This window comes from Cherax quadricarinatus, unplaced genomic scaffold (genome assembly GCF_038502225.1).
Source record: "Cherax quadricarinatus isolate ZL_2023a unplaced genomic scaffold, ASM3850222v1 Contig2820, whole genome shotgun sequence".
Taxonomy (NCBI): Eukaryota; Metazoa; Arthropoda; class Malacostraca; order Decapoda; family Parastacidae; genus Cherax; species Cherax quadricarinatus.
The window spans coordinates 7,635-29,370 of NW_027197846.1; the positions used below are offsets into that span (position 1 = coordinate 7,635).

General features: G+C 41.2%; 2 protein-coding genes and 1 long non-coding RNA gene across 3 annotated transcripts; 2 read left to right on the top strand and 1 right to left on the bottom strand.

Annotated features, from left to right (window-relative positions):
• Nucleotides 1–1,194: 1,194 nt before the first annotated feature.
• LOC138851921 (uncharacterized) lies at nucleotides 1,195–17,157 on the bottom strand. Its single transcript, XM_070081466.1, has 8 exons — nucleotides 17,101–17,157; nucleotides 16,818–16,998; nucleotides 10,897–11,045; nucleotides 9,751–9,854; nucleotides 8,881–8,941; nucleotides 8,512–8,674; nucleotides 1,762–1,850; nucleotides 1,195–1,651 (listed from the first exon to the last, which is right to left on the bottom strand). Exons 1-8 carry the CDS (start codon nucleotides 17,113–17,115, stop codon nucleotides 1,457–1,459), a joined length of 957 nt encoding a protein of 318 aa, XP_069937567.1. The 5' UTR covers nucleotides 17,116–17,157; the 3' UTR covers nucleotides 1,195–1,456.
• On the top strand, nucleotides 4,463–5,627 carry LOC138851923 (uncharacterized). Its single transcript, XR_011391494.1, has 3 exons — nucleotides 4,463–4,517; nucleotides 4,621–4,830; nucleotides 5,493–5,627. It is a non-coding gene; the product is annotated as an uncharacterized lncRNA (long non-coding RNA).
• On the top strand, nucleotides 10,462–11,344 carry LOC138851920 (prismalin-14-like). The gene is made up of 3 exons (XM_070081465.1): nucleotides 10,462–10,522; nucleotides 10,842–11,054; nucleotides 11,284–11,344. The coding sequence occupies exons 1-2, from the start codon at nucleotides 10,493–10,495 to the stop codon at nucleotides 11,037–11,039; spliced, it is 228 nt and encodes a 75-aa protein (XP_069937566.1). The 5' UTR covers nucleotides 10,462–10,492; the 3' UTR covers nucleotides 11,040–11,054; nucleotides 11,284–11,344.
• Nucleotides 17,158–21,736: the final 4,579 nt, after the last annotated feature.

Sequence of the window (21,736 nt, forward strand, 5' to 3'; positions counted from 1 at the left end):
AAGTTCAATCAAAGGGCTCTTTGCTGATGACACTGTGCTCTTGGGAGATTCTGAAGAGAAGTTGCAGAGATTGGTGGATGAATTTGGTAGGGTGTGCAAAAGAAGAAAATTGAAAGTGAATACAGGAAAGAGTAAGGTTATGAGGATAACAAAAAGATTAGGTGATGAAAGATTGGATATCAGATTGGAGGGAGAGAGTATGGAGGAGGTGAATGTATTCAGATATTTGGGAGTGGACGTGTCAGCGGATGGGTCTATGAAAGATGAGGTGAATCATAGAATTGATGAGGGAAAAAGGGTGAGTGGTGCACTTAGGAGTCTGTGGAGACAAAGAACTTTGTCCTTGGAGGCAAAGAGGGGAATGTATGAGAGTATAGTTTTACCAACGCTCTTATATGGGTGTGAAGCATGGGTGATGAATGTTGCAGCGAGGAGAAGGCTGGAGGCAGTGGAGATGTCATGTCTGAGGGCAATGTGTGGTGTGAATATAATGCAGAGAATTCGTAGTTTGGAAGTTAGGAGGAGGTGCAGGATTACCAAAACTGTTGTCCAGAGGGCTGAGGAAGGGTTGTTGAGGTGGTTCGGACATGTGGAGAGAATGGAGCGAAACAGAATAACTTCAAGAGTGTATCAGTCTGTAGTGGAAGGAAGGCGGGGTAGGGGTCGGCCTAGGAAATGTTGGAGGGAGGGGGTAAAGGAGGTTTTGTGTGCGAGGGGCTTGGACTTCCAGCAGGCATGCGTGAGCGTGTTTGATAGGAGTGAATGGAGACAAATGGTTTTTAATACTTGACGTGCTGTTGGAGTGTGAGCAAAGTAACATTTATGAAGGGATTCAGGGAAACCGGCAGGCCGGACTTGAGTCCTGGAGATGGGAAGTACAGTGCCTTCACTCTGAAGGAGGGGTGTTAATGTTGCAGTTTAAAAACTGTAGTGTAAAGCACCCTTCTGGCAAGACAGTGATGGAGTGAATGATGGTGAAAGTTTTTCTTTTTCGGGCCACCCTGCCTTGGTGGGAATCGGCCAGTGTGATAATAAAATATATATATATATATATTTTTATATATATATATATATATATATATATATATATATATATATATATATATATATATATATATATATATATATATATATATATATATATATATACAACTGTTCTTGGTTACTGGGAATGAAACAATTATTTCTATATAGTTTTATATATTTATTTTGTGGACAAAGTTAAGGACAAAGTTAAGGACAAAGTTAAGGACGCTGTGTCAGCGGGAACTTGCGTGGAATATTTCTGTACTTTGTGTTTCATAATTTTCTTTCCAGAGGCGTTTTGTATTTGAACTAAAAGTTTGTATAAAATATTTAAAATTGGTCTTTTGGTAAGATGGAAGGTGAGGCAGGAGAAATATTTATTTGATTTTAATAATTTTCGTGATTTATTATCCTACTTGTATCGGGTACCTCAGCGTCCGTATCCATGTCCATATCCAAATCTTCGTCCAAAGCCAAATCCACCAAAGCCGCCGTAGCCACCATATCCACCATATCCACCATAGCCACCATAGCGAAGATATCCAGGGTGAGGTAGAGGTGCTGCCTCAGGTCTGGCCAAGACCACCACCAGGACACCAGCCAACACCAACACCATCATCATCACCTGCAACACAAAACATTCTTCACTACCTATCATAATAAATAGTATACGTAGAAAGAAAGATTACGCATTCTATCAACTGAATATCAAGAGTATATATATGTGTTACTCACAGCTCTAGACACCATCTTGGTCAGATACAAGAGTCTTCTTAGAGTCAGGCAGTCACAGTTGACACTGTCCACCACACTGTTAGCACCACCTTATATACCACCAAACTTACGGTGCCTTCAAGACCTTCCTGTCAACCACTAATTACTGTCCAGCATTCAAAGATTACGAAATATATTCTCGCGGGTTATGTAATGGCGACACTTTGCCATGCGTACTTCTCTATTTTGGTGCGTAATTACCGGACTTCATCTGTGGCCTCAGCTCTGAGACACACCTCCCAGATCTGTCTTCTGTTGTTTTCTGTGTCTGTTGCGTCTGTTTCTGAGAGGCCCGCGTGGGTTTGGCGCTTCCCGATAATACAATAATAATAATAATAATAATAATAATAATAATAATAATAATAATAATAATAATAATAATAATAATAATAATAATAATGATAATAATAATAATAATAATAATAATAATAATAATAATAATAATAATAATAATAATAATAATAATAATAATAATAATAATAATATTGAAGCTGTTAATCCTTTATACTTTATTAAGTAGTTCGCTATTCAATTCCATTTCTGTATTACTCAGAGGTTATTGGTGTATTTATTGACATTTTTACGGTTCATTTGGCTGTCCCCTTCTCCTAGCCCACCCTATGTATACACCAGAATATTTTTCATGTCATGATCATGTCTCCTCCCTATCTTGCAGCATGGCTGAGGTTCATTTCATATAGTCTCTTCTAAAACGTGTTTTTTTTTTCAATTTCAGTACCAATCTGATAGTAAATCCTGGGAGATTTTGAAATTTTTCTTTCTATGGGCTTTAAACTGGTGCTGCGTATTCGAGTAGTGGTCTTATATACGTGGAGAATAGTACATACAATTGTTACTTTCTCAGCTTTGTCAGTCTGCTATATCCCACCGATGTTATCCACCGTCTACTAACAGGAGATAGCTTAGGTGTAATGTTTTCTCCCAAGCCTTTTCCATTATTTATATCTGTGAATTATTCTTCTATGTCGTACTTTTTGCTTTCACGCTTTTACCTATTAATAATTACTTAATTGAGTTGGGGGGGGAGGGAGAGTGGTTGATCTCCAGCTCTTGGCCCCTTCTGTTTACCTAACCATCGAGGGACATGATTGAGTCTTGTCATTCCATAAAGAAATACTTTCTTACATCCTTGTGGGTCATTAAGGTACGTAAGATAAACCACGGTACGATTTTATGAGTCTTGGTACGTAAGATCCCACCATGCTACCTGCCTCTTGAACAACACAAGTGTAACACTTTACATGTTGCATACTATCAGTAATGCTGTGTACTATCAATAATAGTACTGTGTACTATGAGTAATACTGTGTACTATTAGTAATACTGTGTACTGTCAGTAATACTGTGTACTATTAGTAATACTGTGTACTGTCAGTAATACTGTGTACTATCAGTAATACTGTGTACTATTAGTAATACTGTGTACTGTCAGTAATACTGTGTACTATCAGTAATACTGTGTACTATTAGTAATACTGTGTACTGTCAGTAATACTGTGTACTATCAGTAATACTGTGTACTGTCAGTAATACTGTGTACTATCAGTAATACTGTGTACTATTAGTAATACTGTGTACTGTCAGTAATACTGTGTACTATCAGTAATACTGTGTACTATCAGTAATACTGCGTACTGTCAGTAATACCGTGTACTATCAGTAATACTGTGTACTGTCAGTAATACTGTGTACTATCAGTAATACTGTGTACTGTCAGTAACACTGTGTACTATCAGTAATACTGTGTACTGTCAGTAACACTGTGTACTATCAGTAATACTGTGTACTGTCAGTAATACTGTGTACTATCAGTAATACTGTGTACTGTCAGTAATACCGTGTACTATCAGTAATACTGTGTACTGTCAGTAATACTGTGTACTATCAGTAATACTGCGTACTGTCAGTAATACTGTGTACTATCAGTAATACTGTGTACTGTCAGTAATACCGTGTACTATCAGTAATACTGTGTACTATCAGTAATACTGTGTACTATCAGTAATACTGTGTACTGTCAGTAACACTGTGTACTATCAGTAATACTGTGTACTGTCAGTAATACTGTGTACTATCAGTAATACTGTGTACTGTCAGTAATACTGTGTACTATCAGTAATACTGTGTACTGTCAGTAACACTGTGTAATATCAGTAATACTGTGTACTGTCAGTAATACTGTGTACTATCAGTAATACTGTGTACTGTCAGTAATACCGTGTACTATCAGTAATACTGTGTACTGTCAGTAACACTGTGTACTATCAGTAATACTGTGTACTGTCAGTAACAATGTGTACTATCAGTAATATTGTGTACTGACAGTAATACTGTGTACTATCAGTAATACTCTGTACTATCAGTAATACTGTGTACTATCATTAGTAGTGTGTACTATCAGTAATACTGCATATTATCAGTAATACTGGGTGCGTGTGTGTGAGTACCTAGAATACTATCGTACGAAGTAATTCTAAGACAACAGATGGTCAGTAACGGCGGGTGTATACAATCACAGACTAAAATAAGCAGACATGACACACTTCATGTCAAGGTGACAGCAATTAGTAGTTAACGTCGCGTGTCAGGTTGTTTTTTGGTGGTATATAAGGTGGCAGTGACGGCTGGTGGACAGTATCAACTGTTACTTCCTCACAAGAAGACTTCTGCACCTGGTCAAGATGGTCTCCACAGCTGTGAGTAACACAGACACTCTTGATGTTTTCTTGATATCATGTGAAATTTTTTTTCTTACATCTGTTAGTTAACATAGATTTTGAAGAATGTATTGTGTTGCAGGTGATGATGATGGTGTTGGTGTTGGCTGGTGTCCTGGTGGTGGTCCTGGCCAGACCTGAGGCAGCACCTCTACCTCTCCCTGGATATCTTCGCTATGGTGGATATGGCGGCTATGGTGGATATGGTGGATATGGCGGATTTGGACGTGGCTATGGCGGATATGGATTTGGACGTGGATTCTATGGATACGGACGCTGAGGTTAATGTCAGGTCAGTTGAGCGGACTATATAATATATATATATATATATATATATATATATATATATATATATATATATATATATATATATATATATATATATATATATATATATATATATATATATGTCGTGCCGAATATGTAAAACTGGTAAATTAGCAAGAACTTATTTAAAATTAAGTCCTTTCTGAAATTCTCTTTTATACGTTTAAAGATATATTTTTTTCATTAATGTTAATGTAAAAAAATTTAATTTTGCACCAAAAAAATCTTAGAAAACTTACCTAACCTTATTATAACAAGAACAATTTATTTTAGCCTAACCCAACTAAATATATTTTAGATTTGTTTACAGTAATTTAATACTAAACAAACACAGTGAAATATATTTTTTTCGTTAGGTTCAGAATGATTTTGGCAAAATTATTGCATACACAAATTTTCACTTGTCCTATATGGCAAGATGAGCGTTGCTATTTAAGCCAAGATCGCAAGTTCTGCCTATTCTGCACGACATATATATATAATTATATATATATAGAGAAAGAGAGTTTGTGTACTTAGTTTATTATATCAAAATTGATATTCTTTGAATACCTACCCGTGTGTGTGTGTGTGTGTATGACGGACAGAAGTGGTATATATTAACCAGTGTTATTTTATCTTCCTCAGAGTTACACTGACGTACGTGGGACAACATCAGTAGCCATGTACTCTTAATAATAAGTTTATTCAACTTGTCACCTGTACTCAACCTGTCAAGAACACTTTATTACCCTCAATGTGTATTAAAGTAAACTCTCGGTGTATATAACTTTATTTATAATAAAAAATTAAATGTATATACCTTTTTTCATTCTCTTACCCATAAATATTTTTTAATAGCCATTTTGACATTAATTTGGACGCGAATAAACGAAAATAAAATTTATTCTGTCGTACTGAAAATTTTGCTTCTATAAATAAAACCGTGAAATAATTTTTTCTCTCCAGATGAATTTAGACAAAAATATTCAAAATTTTTCTCTAGCAATTCATATTCATATTTTGAACATCGAACTAAACACTGCAACCAAAACAAAAAAAAAATACCAAAAATAAACGAGAAATAAAAAGGAATAAACAAAATAAACACAGAAAATATTAAAATGGTGAAAACATTGATAATGGAGACATAGCTGAGACTGGAAGATGTTAATGTTTTTAGACTAGCGAGTAGACGTGTCGGCAGATGTCTTTGGAACACCGGGTCACCGTCTGGAAAAGACCCGGACCGGGACAGTACCGGCGAACCAGAAAGAAGAAGAAGAAGAAGAAGAAGAAGAGGAGGAGGAGAAAGTCTTTGAAAGACTAGGTGAAACAGGAGAATAGATGACGGGGGAGGAAGGATAGATGGAGTGCTTAGGTCTCTGTGTAGAGTGCTCGAGGAGGAGGAGGTATTACCTGGAGTTTACCTGGAGAGGGTTTCGGGGGTCAACGCACCCGCAGCCTGGTCTAAGACCAGGCCTCATGGTGGATTAGGGTCTGATCAACCAGGCTGTTACTGCTGGCCGCACGCAAGCTGACGTACGAACCACAGCCCGGTTGGTCAGGTACTGATTTTAGGTGCCTGTCCAGTGCCTTCTTGAAGACAGTCGGGGGTCTATTGGTAATTTCCCTTATGTATGCTGGGAGCCAATTGAATAGTCTTGGGCCCCGGACACTTATTGTGTTGTCTCTCAGTGTACTCGTGGCGCCCCTGCTTTTCATCGGGGGAATGTTGCATCTCCTGCCGAGTCTTTTGCTTTCATATGGAGTGATTTTCGTGTGCAGGTTTGGTACCAATCCCTCCAGGACCTTCCAAGTGGTCAAGGATGAGGCATGGTCGAGGATGAGGCATGGTCGAGGATGAGGCATAGTCAAAGACGAAGCATGGTCGAGGATGAGGCATGGTCGAGGATGAGGCATGGCCAAGGACGAAGCACGGTCGAGGATGAGGCATGGTCGAGGATGAGGCATAGTCGAGGATGAGGTATGGCCAAGGACGAAGCATGGTCGAGGATGAGGCATGGCCAAGGACGAAGCACGGTCGAGGATGAGGCATGGTCGAGGATGAGGCATAGTCGAGGATGAGGTATGGCCAAGGACGAAGCATGGTCGAGGATGAGGCATGGTCGAGGATGAGGCATGGTCGAGGATGAGGCATGGTCGAGGATGAGGCATGGTCCAGGATGAGGCATGGTCCAGGATGAGGCATGGTCCAGGATGAGGCATGGTCGAGGATGAGGCATGGTCCAGGATGAGGCATGGTCCAGGATGAGGCATGGTCCAGGATGAGGCATGGTCCAGGATGAGGCATGGTCGAGGATGAGGCATGGTCCAGGATGAGGCATGGTCCAGGATGAGGCATGGTCGAGGATGAGGCATGGTCGAGGATGAGGCATGGTCCAGGATGAGGCATGGTCGAGGATGAGGCATGGTCCAGGATGAGGCATGGTCCAGGATGAGGCATTCAATTCAATTCAATTCAATTCAAAGTTTATTCTCTATAAGTATTACAATGCTGAGTTTACAGAATTTGGTTATTGTGTGGTTTACATGTAGTAAAATAATAATTACAGAGTGTACCACTAGAACACCTAGCATGGCTAGGCATTTCGGGCAGACTTATATTAAATTATGAGGTAAGTTGGTATTATGGCTAAGTGACTAAATACTAGTTGTGAGTTTAGCAATGTGAATGCTTTTGTTTTGGCACTATACATAGTTTCAGTATTGGAGTATCACAGGCCAACTTATGACTAGTTAAGATTCATTATTTTGAGATGAGGCATGGTCGAGGATGAGGTATGGTAGAAGAGGAAACTTGAAACAGTAAACATGTCCAGTATGGGAGCAGCTGTGGCGTAAATATTATGCAAAGAATTCGCAGCATAGGGATCAGAAAATAATGTGAGGGTTACGAAAGACATTATTCAGGGTGTGGTGAGGTGGTCCCAACACTTACCCCTGTGGTACGCCACTTGTTATGTCTTCCTGTACTGATGTATTTATGATCAGAAGTTGACTATTGCATCACACAGATGGAACAGTTATCCTCGTGGAATTTTATGATTTTACCAGGGACAGTACCATACAGGGAGACTGTCCCTGAGGGATCCAGGGATAGTACTCTACAGGAAGACTGTCCCTGGGGGATCCAGGGACAGGATTTTTCAGGGGAATTGTCTCTGAGGGATCCAGGGACAGGATTCTACAAGGAGACTCTCCCTGAGGGAGCCAGGGACAGGATTCTTCAGGGAGATTTTCTCTGAGGGATCCAAGGACAGGATTCTACAGGGAGACTGTCTCCGAGGGAGCCAGAGGCAGGACTCGATCAAGGTTTACAATTTACAAACGTTCTAAGTAACAGATAAAGAAACACAGTATTTATGTACACATTTATTAAAAAAAACTGTTAATAGATTTCCCAAATTTTATAAGAAATAAGAGAACAAACATTAATTTCCAGCCTTATTGTTTATTGGTTCAATATGAACATACATGGAACAGTTTACATCCGGAACAAAAGTCTTTTAGAGAAACTTTTAATAATAAAATGAAACAAAAGCATAACTATGTATTTTTTTGAAAGCTATGATAGATGGCAATGTGTTTCACGGCTTTTTTCTGTATCCTTTGAATGGCCTTTGTTGACCTCATCGTCCGTAACCATATCTTTGAACATAGCTGAATCCGCCATAGCCCAATCCGTAGCCACCAAAGCCACCATAGCCGCCATAGCCACCATAGCCAAGATATCCAGGGAGAGGTGCTGCCTCAGGTCTGGCCAGGACCACCACCAGGACACCAGCCAGCACCAACATCATCATAACCTGCAAAACAAAACATTCTTCAGAACTTATGCTATGTCAGCAGATCAAAAGGAATCTGTGTGATCTCAAAACGGCAGTAGAAGTTCCCTACGCAGCTCTAGCTGGTCTCAACACAGCACTAGCTGGTTTTAACACAGCACTAGCTGGTCTCAACGCATCACCAGCTGTTTCTCAGTGCTCTCAACAAGAGTGTGTGTGTCACTCACAGCAGTGGAAACCATCTTGGCCAGGTGCAAGAGTCCTCTTGTCAGAGAGTCACAATTTACACTGTCCACCAGCCGTCACCACCACCTTATATACCACCAACCAACGACCTGGCACACAGCCACAACCACTAATTGCTACCCCTTGACCTCAACTACGTAATATCACTTTATTTCAGTCTAAATATTTAATGCAGATTGTTTTCAATTTCAAGCCTCGCCTTCTCTTGTCTAACAAGTGATCTGAGTGACACCTTAGCTCCTCTCTCTCTCTCTCTCTCTCTCTCTCTCCCATAAATAAATGTTTTGAACTGTCTCAGTATTGGGAGTGATAAATCCACAAAAGGCGAAACGTTTCTTTCAATAGATAACTTGATTATTCATGTATGCCTTATTCTCACAGAGGACATTTTGCACAAGCGATGCGGGGTAATTAGTAGAAGATATAACGGTATTTTAGTGTGGACGGTAACTTGTATGGAGAGTCCACCTTGTCTGAGCTTACCGGCTGAATCATAGAGGTAGCGGGGGGAGTCAGGAGTTGGGCAGGATAATATAAACTCAAGTAGACTAGACGCGGTATACTGGGTAGATGGGTTTCTCCAGGCAGACATTGGTAAGGGCGAGCCAAGAGTGAGGTGCCTTCCAGGCAGGACTGGAACAACACTTCAGACTCTTCAAGACTACGGTGCTCTTCACCAGCTCCAAGCCCGAGGGGCTGATTACCTCGTCTTTTGTATATAGTTCTGCAGTATTCCCATTATGTCATTGATTTTTGTATTGATATGGCCGCTGGATGGCGAAACGTCTACAAATAAAGATTCCCAGATGTTGCATATGTGCTTTTTTCTTCATCTTGTTGGTATTGCATACCATTCATGTACAAGGGTGAGGGAGTTGGTCGTCCACAAGGGCCGTCCAGTGACCGTCCACAAGGGCCATCCAGTGACCGTCCAGTGTCGGTCTCCTAGCGAGTACTATGGGAAACAGGAGGATTATAAAATTAAGGGTAGGAGCACCATCACAAGGAGGAGGGTCGATCCTCCGTCTGCTAATCAAGAGACAAACACGCTGCCTTACTGTATTTACCTCGATAAGCCACGAAGAAAATACAGGATCATTGCACCCAACATACTATTGGATACAGACGTGTTAATAAGAACTATTTATTATGGTAGACACCAGGAGGAAGCAACACAGGTGGAAACTGACCCTACAGTCACAGTGACAAACATTTTGTAAACAAAAACAGATTAAAGCATTAAATATGCTAAAAATGAATGCAACAGAAGCGACAACAGACAACAGATATGGTAAACAAAACAGATATAACTTTAAAACCCACAAACATTTAGTCAATTACAAAAACAATACATACACATAAAGAGGTATTATGTAATTCACCAAGGAGACAGATGACTAGTATTAGAGAACATATTTCGTAAGTGTTGGCTGCTAGCGCCAAAATAAGAAGAGGGTTTACTCCCCGAGGTGAAGTGGTCGGTAATTAGTGGTTGACAGGAAGGTCTTGAGAGGATTTAAGTTTGGTGGTATAAAAGGCGGTGTAAACATAGTGGTGGACAGTGTCAACTGTGACTCCCTGACAAAAGGACTCATGCACCTGGCCAAGATGGTCTCCACAGCTGTGAGTGACACAGACACTCTTGTTGATAGAACTGATCAACAGCTGGTTCTGTGTTGAAACCAGCTGGTGATGTGTTGAGAGCAACTGGCGCTGTATTGATGAGTGGAGGCTATTTTGAGACAGCTGGTTCTGTGTTGAAACCAGCTGGTACTGCATTTATACAAGTTGGGGCTGTCTTGAGACCAGCTGTTGCTGACATTTCACATGCTTAATACAATTCTGAGTTTTTTGACTGAATAATAATCAATTAATTTTTTAAGCAAAACACACAGAAATAAGAGAATGTTGAGGAAGATGTAAAGAATGTTTTGCGTTGCAGGTGATGATGATGGTGTTGGTGTTGGCTGGTGTCCTGGTGGTGGTCCTGGCCAGACCTGAGGCAGCACCTCTACCTCACCCAGGATATCTTCGCTATGGTGGATATGGCGGCTATGGTGGCTATGGTGGATATGGTGGCTTTGGTGGATATGGTGGCTATGGCTTTGGACCCAGATTTGGATATGGATACGGTCGGTGAGGTCATCTGGTAAAGGTAGGTCAATAATTTTGGATTTTTTTAAATGTAACAAATGCAATTATATTCTCAATACCTGTCCTTAACGTGTTGTCATTTATTCAGATATTCGTGAAAAATAAAGTGTATGATTCTTGTTTTATTTGACAATTGAAAAATGCATTTAGGAAAGATATGGATAATAAATTATGGGAATATTTTCTTCATGTTGCTGGATATTAATCAGAATATCATTCTCTCTCCTCAGAAAATTGTGAGAAACTCACAAGAAGCCTTACTTAGTTTCTTTAATAAATAAAATTTAAGAAAATATATATATACTTGTTTCATTGCCTGTTACTGAGAATTGTTGTAAATTGAAAATTATGGCAGAGTTCTGTGCATGGTTCCCTCAGGGATGACTTCCCTGTAGGGTTCTGTGCATGGTTCCCACAGGTACGATCTCCCTATAGAGTACTGTCTATGGCTCTCTCAGGGATGACCCCCCGTAGAGTTCTGTTCACGATTCCCTCAGAGATGACCTCCCTATAGGGTTCTATGCATGGTTCCCCCAGGGATGACCCCCTGTAGAGTTCTGTTCATGGTTCCCACAGGTACAACCTCCCTGTAGAGTTCTGCCCATGGTTTCCTCAGGGATGACTTCCCTGTAGAGTTCTGCTCATGGTTCCCTCAGAAATGACCTCCCTGTAGAGTTCTGCCCACAGCTCCCTCAGGAAAAGTTTCTCCTGCAGAATCCTGTCCCTATATTACCAGGGGCTTCATTCCCTGCACACAACTGTCCCTAACAGCAGTAGAAAACCCCCAAAATAATAACATCCCAGCGTTGTTTAACTTAAAACCTGAAAAATAAACTTAGAATCATTCAAGAACACTTACATCCCTTAAAACATGATTTAAAGTAAACTCTTCTCATATATACACACACACCTCAGTGTATATACCCTTAACAAGCGTTTTATATATACATTTTTACCTAATTTCTGGCTCAATTACATTATATTGTGGGAAAATCACACGTAAAATTTGTGATGTGCCTAGTACAACACTTTTTTTTAGGAAACCCCGTGTTTGGTGAAGTGTTTCAAATTTCATAATTTAGATCCTTTGCATTTTGACTTTATGCTTTTGAAACACATTCAGCATTTCAGGTGTGAGCTGAAGCACTGATGAAAAACTGCCGAAATACATTAAACCCCGAGATGGTGGTTTATATCATGACTTGGTAAACCTCTACACAGAGTGAAACGTGACTTGGTAAAGCTCTATACTGAGTGAAACGTGACTTGGTAAAGCTCTATGCTGAGTGAAACATGACTTGGTAAAGCTCTATACTGAGTGAAACGTGACTTGGTAAAGCTCTATGCTGAGTGAAACGTGACTTGGTAAAGCTCTACACAGAGTGAAACATGACTTGGTAAAGCTCTACACAGAGTGAAACGTGACTTGGTAAAGCTCTATACTGAGTGAAACATGACTTGGTAAAGCTCTATACTGAGTGAAACATGACTTGGTAAAGCTCTATACTGAGTGAAACGTGACTTGGTAAAGCTCTATGCTGAGTGAAACGTGACTTGGTAAAGCTCTACACAGAGTGAAACATGACTTGGTAAAGCTCTACACAGAGTGAAACGTGACTTGGTAAAGCTCTATACTGAGTGAAACATGACTTGGTAAAGCTCTATACTGAGTGAAACATGACTTGGTAAAGCTCTATACTGAGTGAAACGTGACTTGGTAAAGCTCTATGCTGAGTGAAACGTGACTTGGTAAAGCTCTACACAGAGTGAAACATGACTTGGTAAAGCTCTACACAGAGTGAAACGTGACTTGGTAAAGCTCTATACTGAGTGAAACGTGACTTGGTAAAGCTCTATGCTGAGTGAAACGTGACTTGGTAAAGCTCTACACAGAGTGAAACATGACTTGGTAAAGCTCTACACAGAGTGAAACGTGACTTGGTAAAGCTCTACACAGAGTGAAACATGACTTGGTAAAGCTCTACACAGAGTGAAACATGACTTGGTAAAGCTCTATACTGAGTGAAACATGACTTGGTAAAGCTCTATACTGAGTGAAACATGACTTGGTAAAGCTCTACACAGAGTGAAACGTGACTTGGTAAAGCTCTATACTGAGTGAAACATGACTTGGTAAAGCTCTATACTGAGTGAAACATGACTTGGTAAAGCTCTATACTGAGTGAAACATGACTTGGTAAAGCTCTACACAGAGTGAAACGTGACTTGGTAAAGCTCTACACAGAGCGAAACATGACTTGGTAAAGCTCTACACAGAGTGAAACATGACTTGGTAAAGCGCTACACAGAGTGAAACATGACTTGGTAAAGCTCTACACAGAGCGAAACATGACTTGGTAAAGCTCTACACAGAGTGAAACGTGACTTGGTAAAGCTCTATACTTAGTGAAACATGACTTGGTAAAGCTCTACACAGAGTGAAACGTGACTTGGTAAAGCTCTACACAGAGTGAAACGTGACTTGGTAAAGCTCTATACTTAGTGAAACGTGACTTGGTAAAGCTCTACACAGAGTGAAACGTGACTTGGTAAAGCTCTACACTGAGTGAAACATGACTTGATAAAGCTCTACACTGAGTGAAACGTGACATGATAAAGCTCTACAGATTGAAACATAACTAGATAAAGCTGCAGACAGAGCGAAACACTGCCCCAGAACATCCACATCCGGGAACCTGTCCCTTCTGTGCGTTTCGCTCATGATATTACCATCATCACTTGTTACCGGAATTTAATGAGCGAAATGTGACGAAAATACAATGGGCGAAACGTCGCTGTTCCCCACGTATCTTAGGAAGGTATTTAATAAAGATTCTTGTGTTCGAGGGAGGTGTTATACCTATCTCAGGTATATCTATACCTACCAGTGATAGAATATACCTACAAGGTCCAGGTATGAAGTCCCGGTATAATATTCTGTGGTATTTTTAAATTCCAGCGTCAATTCCATCAATTCAATCCACTGATCCAGCTCCATCGGCTTGCAAAAACTCTCAGAATAATTATAGTTAGAGACTTCTCTCTGGACGAATCCACCTGGACTTCCTACTCATTTCTGTAACATTGCACACATCTTCATGTGTGTTGATTGCACCACGAAAGGCCTAGAGCTATCATTCAACACCAGCTATCATATATATATATATATATATATATATATATATATATATATATATATATATATATATATATATATATATATATATATATATATAAACATCATCAGAGGGTGTTGTTTTGCCAGAGACGCTCCACGCCAACAGCTCAGGTAACCCTCCAAACTGCAACATTCCCCATTCCTCCTCCATAGTAAATTCAATATTCACAATGCTGATTTTCACGCAGTTTCCACTAGTGATATTGGATTAATGGGGTGTTGAGGTGGGTTACTGGGGTGTCGAGGTGGGTTAATGGGGTGTTGAGGTGGGTTAATAGGGTGTCGAGGTGGGTTAATGGGGTGTTGAGGTGGGTTAATAGGGTGTCGAGGTGGGTTACTGGGGTGTCGTGGTGGGTTAATGGGGTGTCGAATTAGGTTAATGGTATGTCGAGGTGGATTAGTGGGGTGTCGAGGTGGGTTAATGGGGTGTCGAGATAGGTTAATGGGGTGTCGAGGTAGGTTAATGGGGTGTAGAGGTGCTTTAATGGGGTGTTGAGGTGGATTAATGGGATGTCGACGTGGGTTAATGGGGTGTCGAAATGGGTTAATGGGGTGTCGAGGTGGGTTAATGGGGTGTCGAGGTGGGTTAGTGGGTGTCGAGGTGGGTTAATTGGGTGTCGAAATGGGTTAATGGGGTGTCGAGGTGGGTTAATGGGGTGTTTAGGTGGGTTAATGGGGCGTCGAGGTGGGTTAATGGGGTGTCGAGGTGGGTTAATGGTGTGTCGAGGTGGGTTAATGGGGTGTCGAGGTAGGTTAATGGGGTGTTGAGGTAGGTTAATGGGGTGTAGAGGTGCTTTAATGGGGTGTCGAGGTGGGTTAATGGGGTGTCGAAATGGGTTAATGGGGTGTCGAGGTGGGTTAATGGGGTGTCGAGGTGGGTTAGTGGGTGTCGAGGTGGGTTAATGGGGTGTCGAGGTAGGTTAATGGGGTGTCGAGGTGGGTTAATGGGGTGTTTAGGTGGGTTAATGGGGCGTCGAGGTGGGTTATTGGGGTGTCGAGGTGGGTTAATGGTGTGTCGAGGTGGGTTAATGGGGTGTCGAGGTAGGTTAATGGGGTGTCGAGGTGGGTTAATGGGGTGTCGAGGTGGGTTAATGGGGTGTCGAGGTAGGTTAATGGGGTGTCGAGGTAGGTTAATGGGGTGTCGAGGTGGGTTAGTGGGGTGTCGAGGTGGGTTAATGGGGTGTCGAGGTAGGTTAATGGGATGTCGAGGTAGGTTAATGGGGTGTCGAGGTGGGTTAGTGGGGTGTCGAGGTGGGTTAATGGGGTGTCGAGGTGGGTTAATGGGGTGTCGAGTGGGTTAATGGGGTATCGAGGTGGGTTAATGGGGTGTCGAGGTGGGTTAGTGGGGTGTCGAGGTGGGTTAATGGGGTGTCGAGGTGGGTTAATGGGGTGTCGAGTGGGTTAATGGGGTATCGAGGTGGGTTAATGGGGTGTCGAGGTGGGTTAATGGGGTGTCGAGGTGGGTTAATGGGGTGTCGAGTGGGTTAATGGGGTCTCGAGGTGGGTTAATGGGGTGTCGAGTGGGTTAATGGGGTATCGAGGTGGGTTAATGGGGTGTCGAGGTGGGTTAATGGGGTGTCGAGGTGGGTTAATGGGGTGTCGAGGCTGCTGGGAAATCTTTTCATCGTCAGCCAAGAAGACTGTTCCCTCAAATGAGAAATAAAGTCTCAGCGTATAAACGCTGAGAGAAATACACCCCGCAGGGTGACTATGGCAGGGTATATATCCTGCGTTTAGACATAAATAAACATACTTTGTACACAAATATACTCTCAGTTTGATTATAAAACTATTTATGTGAAGAGTTTGGTTGATAAATTGTACGTAGAAGGTTAATTAAGTACAAGACTGATTTATTAATTAATTTATTTATTTTAAATAATGTAAGACAACGATTGAGATTTAGAGATTGGTCAGTGTAACTCTGAGGAAGGAGAAGTGTACACTGACTGTTATGAACCACTTCTGTACAATGTAGAAACAATATGAGGAGATATGAAGAATTTCTTCTGAATGTATAAACATGATTTTTTTTATATAAGACGTTTCAGTTGTATAATAAACCTAGAAGTAAATACACACACACACACACACACACACACACACAGAGGTCAGAAGCTATGACTCGACCCCTGCAACCACAAATAGGTGAGTACACACACACACACACACACACACACTAGCTGTGACTCGACCCCTGCAACCACAAATAGGTGAGTACACACACACACACACACACACACACTAGCTGTGACTCGACCCCTGCAACCACAAATAGGTGAGTACACACACACACACACACACACTAGCTGTGACTCGACCCCTGCAACCGCAAATAGGTGAGTATTTGATAAAACTTATGTAGCCGGGAGACAGAGAGGACCTAGTAGCGACCAGCGAAGAGGCGGGGGCCAGGACCTGTGAATCAACTCTTGCTACTACATATAGGTAAGCACATGTAAGTGAGTATACACGCTTTTTTGTGATAGGTTAGGATATGTGACTGTAGGTTACTTGGGAGAAATTGAAAAAATCCTCAGGCATTAGCCCAGAGGTCGCCCTAGTTGTCTGGATTTAAAGCTTAACGTCCGTATCCATATCTGAGACCATGTCCATATCCAAATCCACCTAAGCCATATCCACCATAGCCACCATAGCCGCCATATCCACCATAGCGAAGATATCCAGGGAGAGGCAGAGGTGCTGCCTCAGGTCTGGCCAGGACCACCACCAGGACACCAGCCAACACCAACACCATCATCATCACCTGCAACACAAAACATTCTTCAGAATCTATGCTGACTAGCAGATACATTAAAAAAAATTCACATGATATCAAGAAAACATCAAGAGTGTCTGTGTCACTCACAGCTGTGGAGACCATCTTGACCAGGTGCAGGAGTCTTCTTGTGAGGAAGTAACAGTTGATACTGTCCACCAGCCGTCACTGCCACCTTATATACCACCAACCAACAACCTGACACGAGACATTAACTACCAATTGCTGTCACCTTGACATGAAGTGTGTCATGTGTGCTTATTTTAGACTTGCTATTGCTGACCATCTGTTTGTTCTGGTCAGAAATTCTTCTTAGTACACATTCACTACACACAAACACGTTCCTTCACTCCAAAAAGGCTTTCGGTGCAGTGGCACATTGAAGGCCACTTTAGCAAATTGGAGAAGAGAGCTGCAGTAAAATCAAAGACACAAGCGTGGATATATTAATATTTGAACACGAAAAGTCACTCAGAGGTATGCAGATGGGAGAATGTAACTAGTTGGTGCAGCTAGTGAACTTCCTCAAGGAACAGTGTTGGGATCTATATTGTTTCCTGCGTAAAGTAATGACATGATAATTGAGATATCTCACAAATAAGGTAAAAATATTAAGAAGAACGAGAACTCAGGATGATGTAAGAAGCCTGCAAGAAGAAGACTTAAACAGACTTGAAGAACTATTGAGTAAATGGTTATTTGTATTTAAGGAAAACAAAAATATAAAACCCAGAGACAAGGAAACTAGGGTGAGGACAAGTATCATCTCTAGAGCAAAAATATCACAGAATAATAAAAAGAACTTGGAGTTTGCTTTACCCTAAAGCCTGTCCAGTAAAGTGAGCATACGAAACACAATATCTATAGCAGAGGCCAAGCATGCAAACACGAGAGTAACATTTGGAAAAACAGACAAAGAATAGCGTAAGACAACCATTAATAAGCAAGTACTATACTGCCAATCTTTTTTATTTAGTAGACAGCACGATTGAGGAACGTTCGTGTAGGTAAACACAGGGAGACACTTGAGGGGGTGTCAAGGAGTGTGTAGAAAGGTCATGATAGCTAGAACTTCTGTAACTTGATTAATGAAGAACATCAGTGAACTCAGGGACGTCAGTACGCCCTGTACATATTAAGCGAAGTCAAATATAAAAATAACAATCCACTTGAGTGGATCAAGATCCCTTCAATGGCATGAAGGTACTGAGTAGAATACTCAGAACTAAAAAAAGTTGCTAATGATTTCAAAAAATGTAAAAAACAGATAGAGATCACACCAGGCAAAGACAAGAAATTAACAAGTCGGGGACAGGAGCTTACCATCTCTAACCTCAAATAGGTATTTATAACATGCTAGTGGAAAACAAGATACATATAGCAAAAGGAGACCATTAACTGATACAACATTACATCTTGTATAATTCAGCAAGGAAGAGACAAGTGGTTAAAAACAGAGATAATATTTCGTAAGTGTTGAATATCGAAGCTAAAATAAAAAGAGGGTGTACACCCGAGGTGAAGTGGTCGGTAATTAGTGGCTGACAGGAAGGTCTTGAGGGGACTAAAGTTTGGTGGAGCAGTATATAAGGTGACAGTGGCGGCTGGTGGACAGTGTCAACTGTTACTCCCTGACAAGAGGACTCCTGCACCTGGTCAAGATGGTCTCCACAGCTGTGAGTGACACAGACATTCTTGATATTTGCTTGATATCTTGAGAAATCTGTTTTTTTTTCGTTGCATATATTAGTTAACATAGATTCTGAAGAATGTTTTGTGTTGCAGGTGATGATGATGGTGTTGGTGTTGGCTGGTGTCCTGGTGGTGGTCCTGGCCAGACCTGAGGCAGCACCTCTACCTCACCCAGGATATCTTCGTTATGGTGGCTATGGTGGATATGGTGGCTACGGCGGCTTTGGTGGATTTGGCTTTGGACGAAGATTTGGATATGGATATGGATATGGACGATGAGGTACCCGATACAAGTAGGATAATAAATCACTAAAATTATTAAAATCAAATAAATATTTTTCCCACCTCTCCCTCCATATTACCAAAAGACTAATGTTAAATACTTTATATACAAACTTTTAGTTCAAATACAAAACGCCTCTGAAAAGAAAATTATGAAACACAAACTACAGAAATAGTCCAAGCAAGTTCCCGCTGACACAGTAAGTAATAAGGCTGAATTTTAATCAATATATCTGAGGTCTTCCTCAGACGGTTGTGGGAACCTGTCCACCAGCCTTCGTCTTCCTCAGACAGTTATGGGAACCTGTCCACCAGCCTTCGTCTTCCTCAGACAGTTGTGGAAACCTGTCCACCAGCCTTCGTTTTCCTCAGAAAGTTGTGGGAACCTGTCCACCAGCCTTCGTCTTCCTCAGAAAGTTGTGGAAACCTGTCCACCAGCCTTCGTCTTCCTCAAACGGTTGTGGGAACCTGTCCACCAGCCTTCATCTTCCTCAGACAGTTGTGGGAACCTGTCCACCAGCCTTCATCTTCCTCAGACAGTTGTGGGAACCTGTCCACCAGCCTTCATCTTCCTCAGACAGTTGTGGGAACCTGTCCACTAGCCTTCATCCATAACTTTTTCCGCAAAATAAATTTATAAAACTATATATATAAAACTGTTTCATTCCCAGTAACCAAGAACAGTTGTAAATTGTATATGCAGTGAGCCCTCAGTTATCGGCTGTTCCACTTATCGGCCAACTCGCTCCTGAGTCAGTGTAGCTGTGTTGCTGGCCAAGTAAGGAAGCTTCTCCCCATTCATCCAAACAGTTTACTAAAAATCAGTGTTTTCTTTGTTATTTATTAAGTGCAACTGCAAAATAGGTAAGCACGACCTCAAAGAAAGTTCCTAGTAAAGCTCTTGAGGTAAAGAAAGGAAGAAACACGATGGAATTTAAGAGAGAAATGACTGAAAAATTTGAGTGGTATGTGAGTGTTGGAACTTGCCAGGATATATGGGAAAAACAAATCTACCATCACTTCCATCCTGACAAAGAAAGAACAAATCAAAGCTGATGTTGTGAAAGGAGTAAATGGAATAACGAAACAAAGGTCACCAATAATGGAAGATTTGGAAAAGTTATTATTGTGGTGGATCAGGGAAAAACAATTAATGGGAGATAGTGTTGTGGAGTCAGTGATTTGTGAGAAGGTAAAGCAGTTGTATGTAGATCTTGTAAATAAAATGCCTGGAACAAGTGCTGCTGTTAGTGAATTTAGGGCCAGCAAAGGCTGGTTTGAGAGACTTAAGAAGTATAGTGGCATACACAGTGTTGTAAGACATTGAGAGGCTTCAAATTCTGAATAATGTGTAGCTGAAAAGTTTCAAGGAGTACGTAGAGGCTAAAGGATTCCTTCCCCAACAAGTGTTCAGTTGTGATGAAACAGGCCTGTTTTGGAAGAAAATGCCAAAGAGGACCTACATTACACAGGAGGAAAAGACCCTGCCTGGACACAAGCCTATGAAAGACAGGCTTACTCTTTTGTTCTGTGCTAACACTACTGGGGATTTCAAAGTGAAGCCTTTACTGGTGTATCACTCTGAAAATCCCAGAGTGTTCAAGAAACACAATGTTTTCAAGAGTAAATTGTGTGTGATGTGAAGGGCTAACAATAATACATGGGTCACAAGGCAAATTTTCAAAGAGTTTGGCCCGAGTGTGAAAAAATACCTCGTAGAACATAAATTGCCACTCAAGTGCTTCCTGGTATTAGACAATGCTCCTGCTCATCCTCCAAACTTGGTAGACCTATTGTCTGTGGAATTCCATTTCATCACGGTGAAGTTCTTGCCTTCTAACACCACTCCTCTCATCCAGCCCATGGACCAGCATGTCATTTCTAATTTCAAAAAACTGTACACCAAAGCAGTGTTTCAAAGGTGCTTTGAAGTGACTTCAGTCACAGATTTGACCCTAAGAGAGTTCTGGAGGAATCACTTCAATATCCTCCTTCATAAGCCTTATAAATAAGGCTTGGGAGGGAGTGATTTCTAGGACTTTGAACTCTACTTGGAGAAAATTGTGGCCAAAATGTGTCCAAGAGAGGGATTCTGAAGGATTTGGGGGGCTAACCCTGAGGACCCTACGCCTGTTGTGGAATCCATTGTATCTCTGGACAAATCCATGGTGTTAGAGGTTAGTGGTGAGGATGTGGAAGAGTTGGCGGAGGACCACAGGGAAGAGCTAACCACTGAAGAGCTGCAAGAGCTTCATCTGGAACAGCAATAGACCACAGCTCAGGAACTTGCTTCAGAGGAGGAGGAAGGAGTGAAGGAGGTGCCTTCTTCTGAGATTAAGGAGATTTGTGCAGTGTGGACTAGGGTGCAAGGTTTTGCTGAGAAATATCACCCTGACCAAGTTGAAACAAGCTACATCTGCAACAGGTTCCCCACTTCAGGAAAATCTTAAAGAGACACCAGAAGCAGAGCTCTCTGGACAGATATTTTGTGCTGGTCCTAGTGACATTAAAAGACAAAGAAGGGAAGTAACCCCAGATAGGGCTTGGTACTTGTCCTTATGGAGGGGGATTCCCCTTCCAAACAATAAACTCTCCTCCTTCTCTCTTCCTCCCTATCTTCGATAAGCCAACAACAGTCTTTAATAAAGGTATATAATAATGATTTAATTGTTCTTGTATTTATTTTATTTAGTTCTCATTGTTTTGTGAATGTAAAACTATAATTAATCTCTAAAAATTGTATTTTATGTGA

What these genes read in the sequence shown, in the direction of transcription:
- LOC138851921 (XM_070081466.1), bottom strand. An exon ending in CCAAGATGGTTTCCACTGCT is followed by an intron (nt 8,675 to 8,880) that starts GTGAGTGACACA and finishes TTTGTTTTGCAG; the next exon opens with GTTATGATGATGTTGGTGCT. An exon ending in CCAAGATGGTGTCTAGAGCT is followed by an intron (nt 1,652 to 1,761) that starts GTGAGTAACACA and finishes TTTGTGTTGCAG; the next exon opens with GTGATGATGATGGTGTTGGT.
- LOC138851920 (XM_070081465.1), top strand. Translation starts at nt 10,493, where the DNA reads ATGCACCTGGCCAAGATGGTCTCCACAGCT. An exon ending in CCAAGATGGTCTCCACAGCT is followed by an intron (nt 10,523 to 10,841) that starts GTGAGTGACACA and finishes TTTGCGTTGCAG; the next exon opens with GTGATGATGATGGTGTTGGT.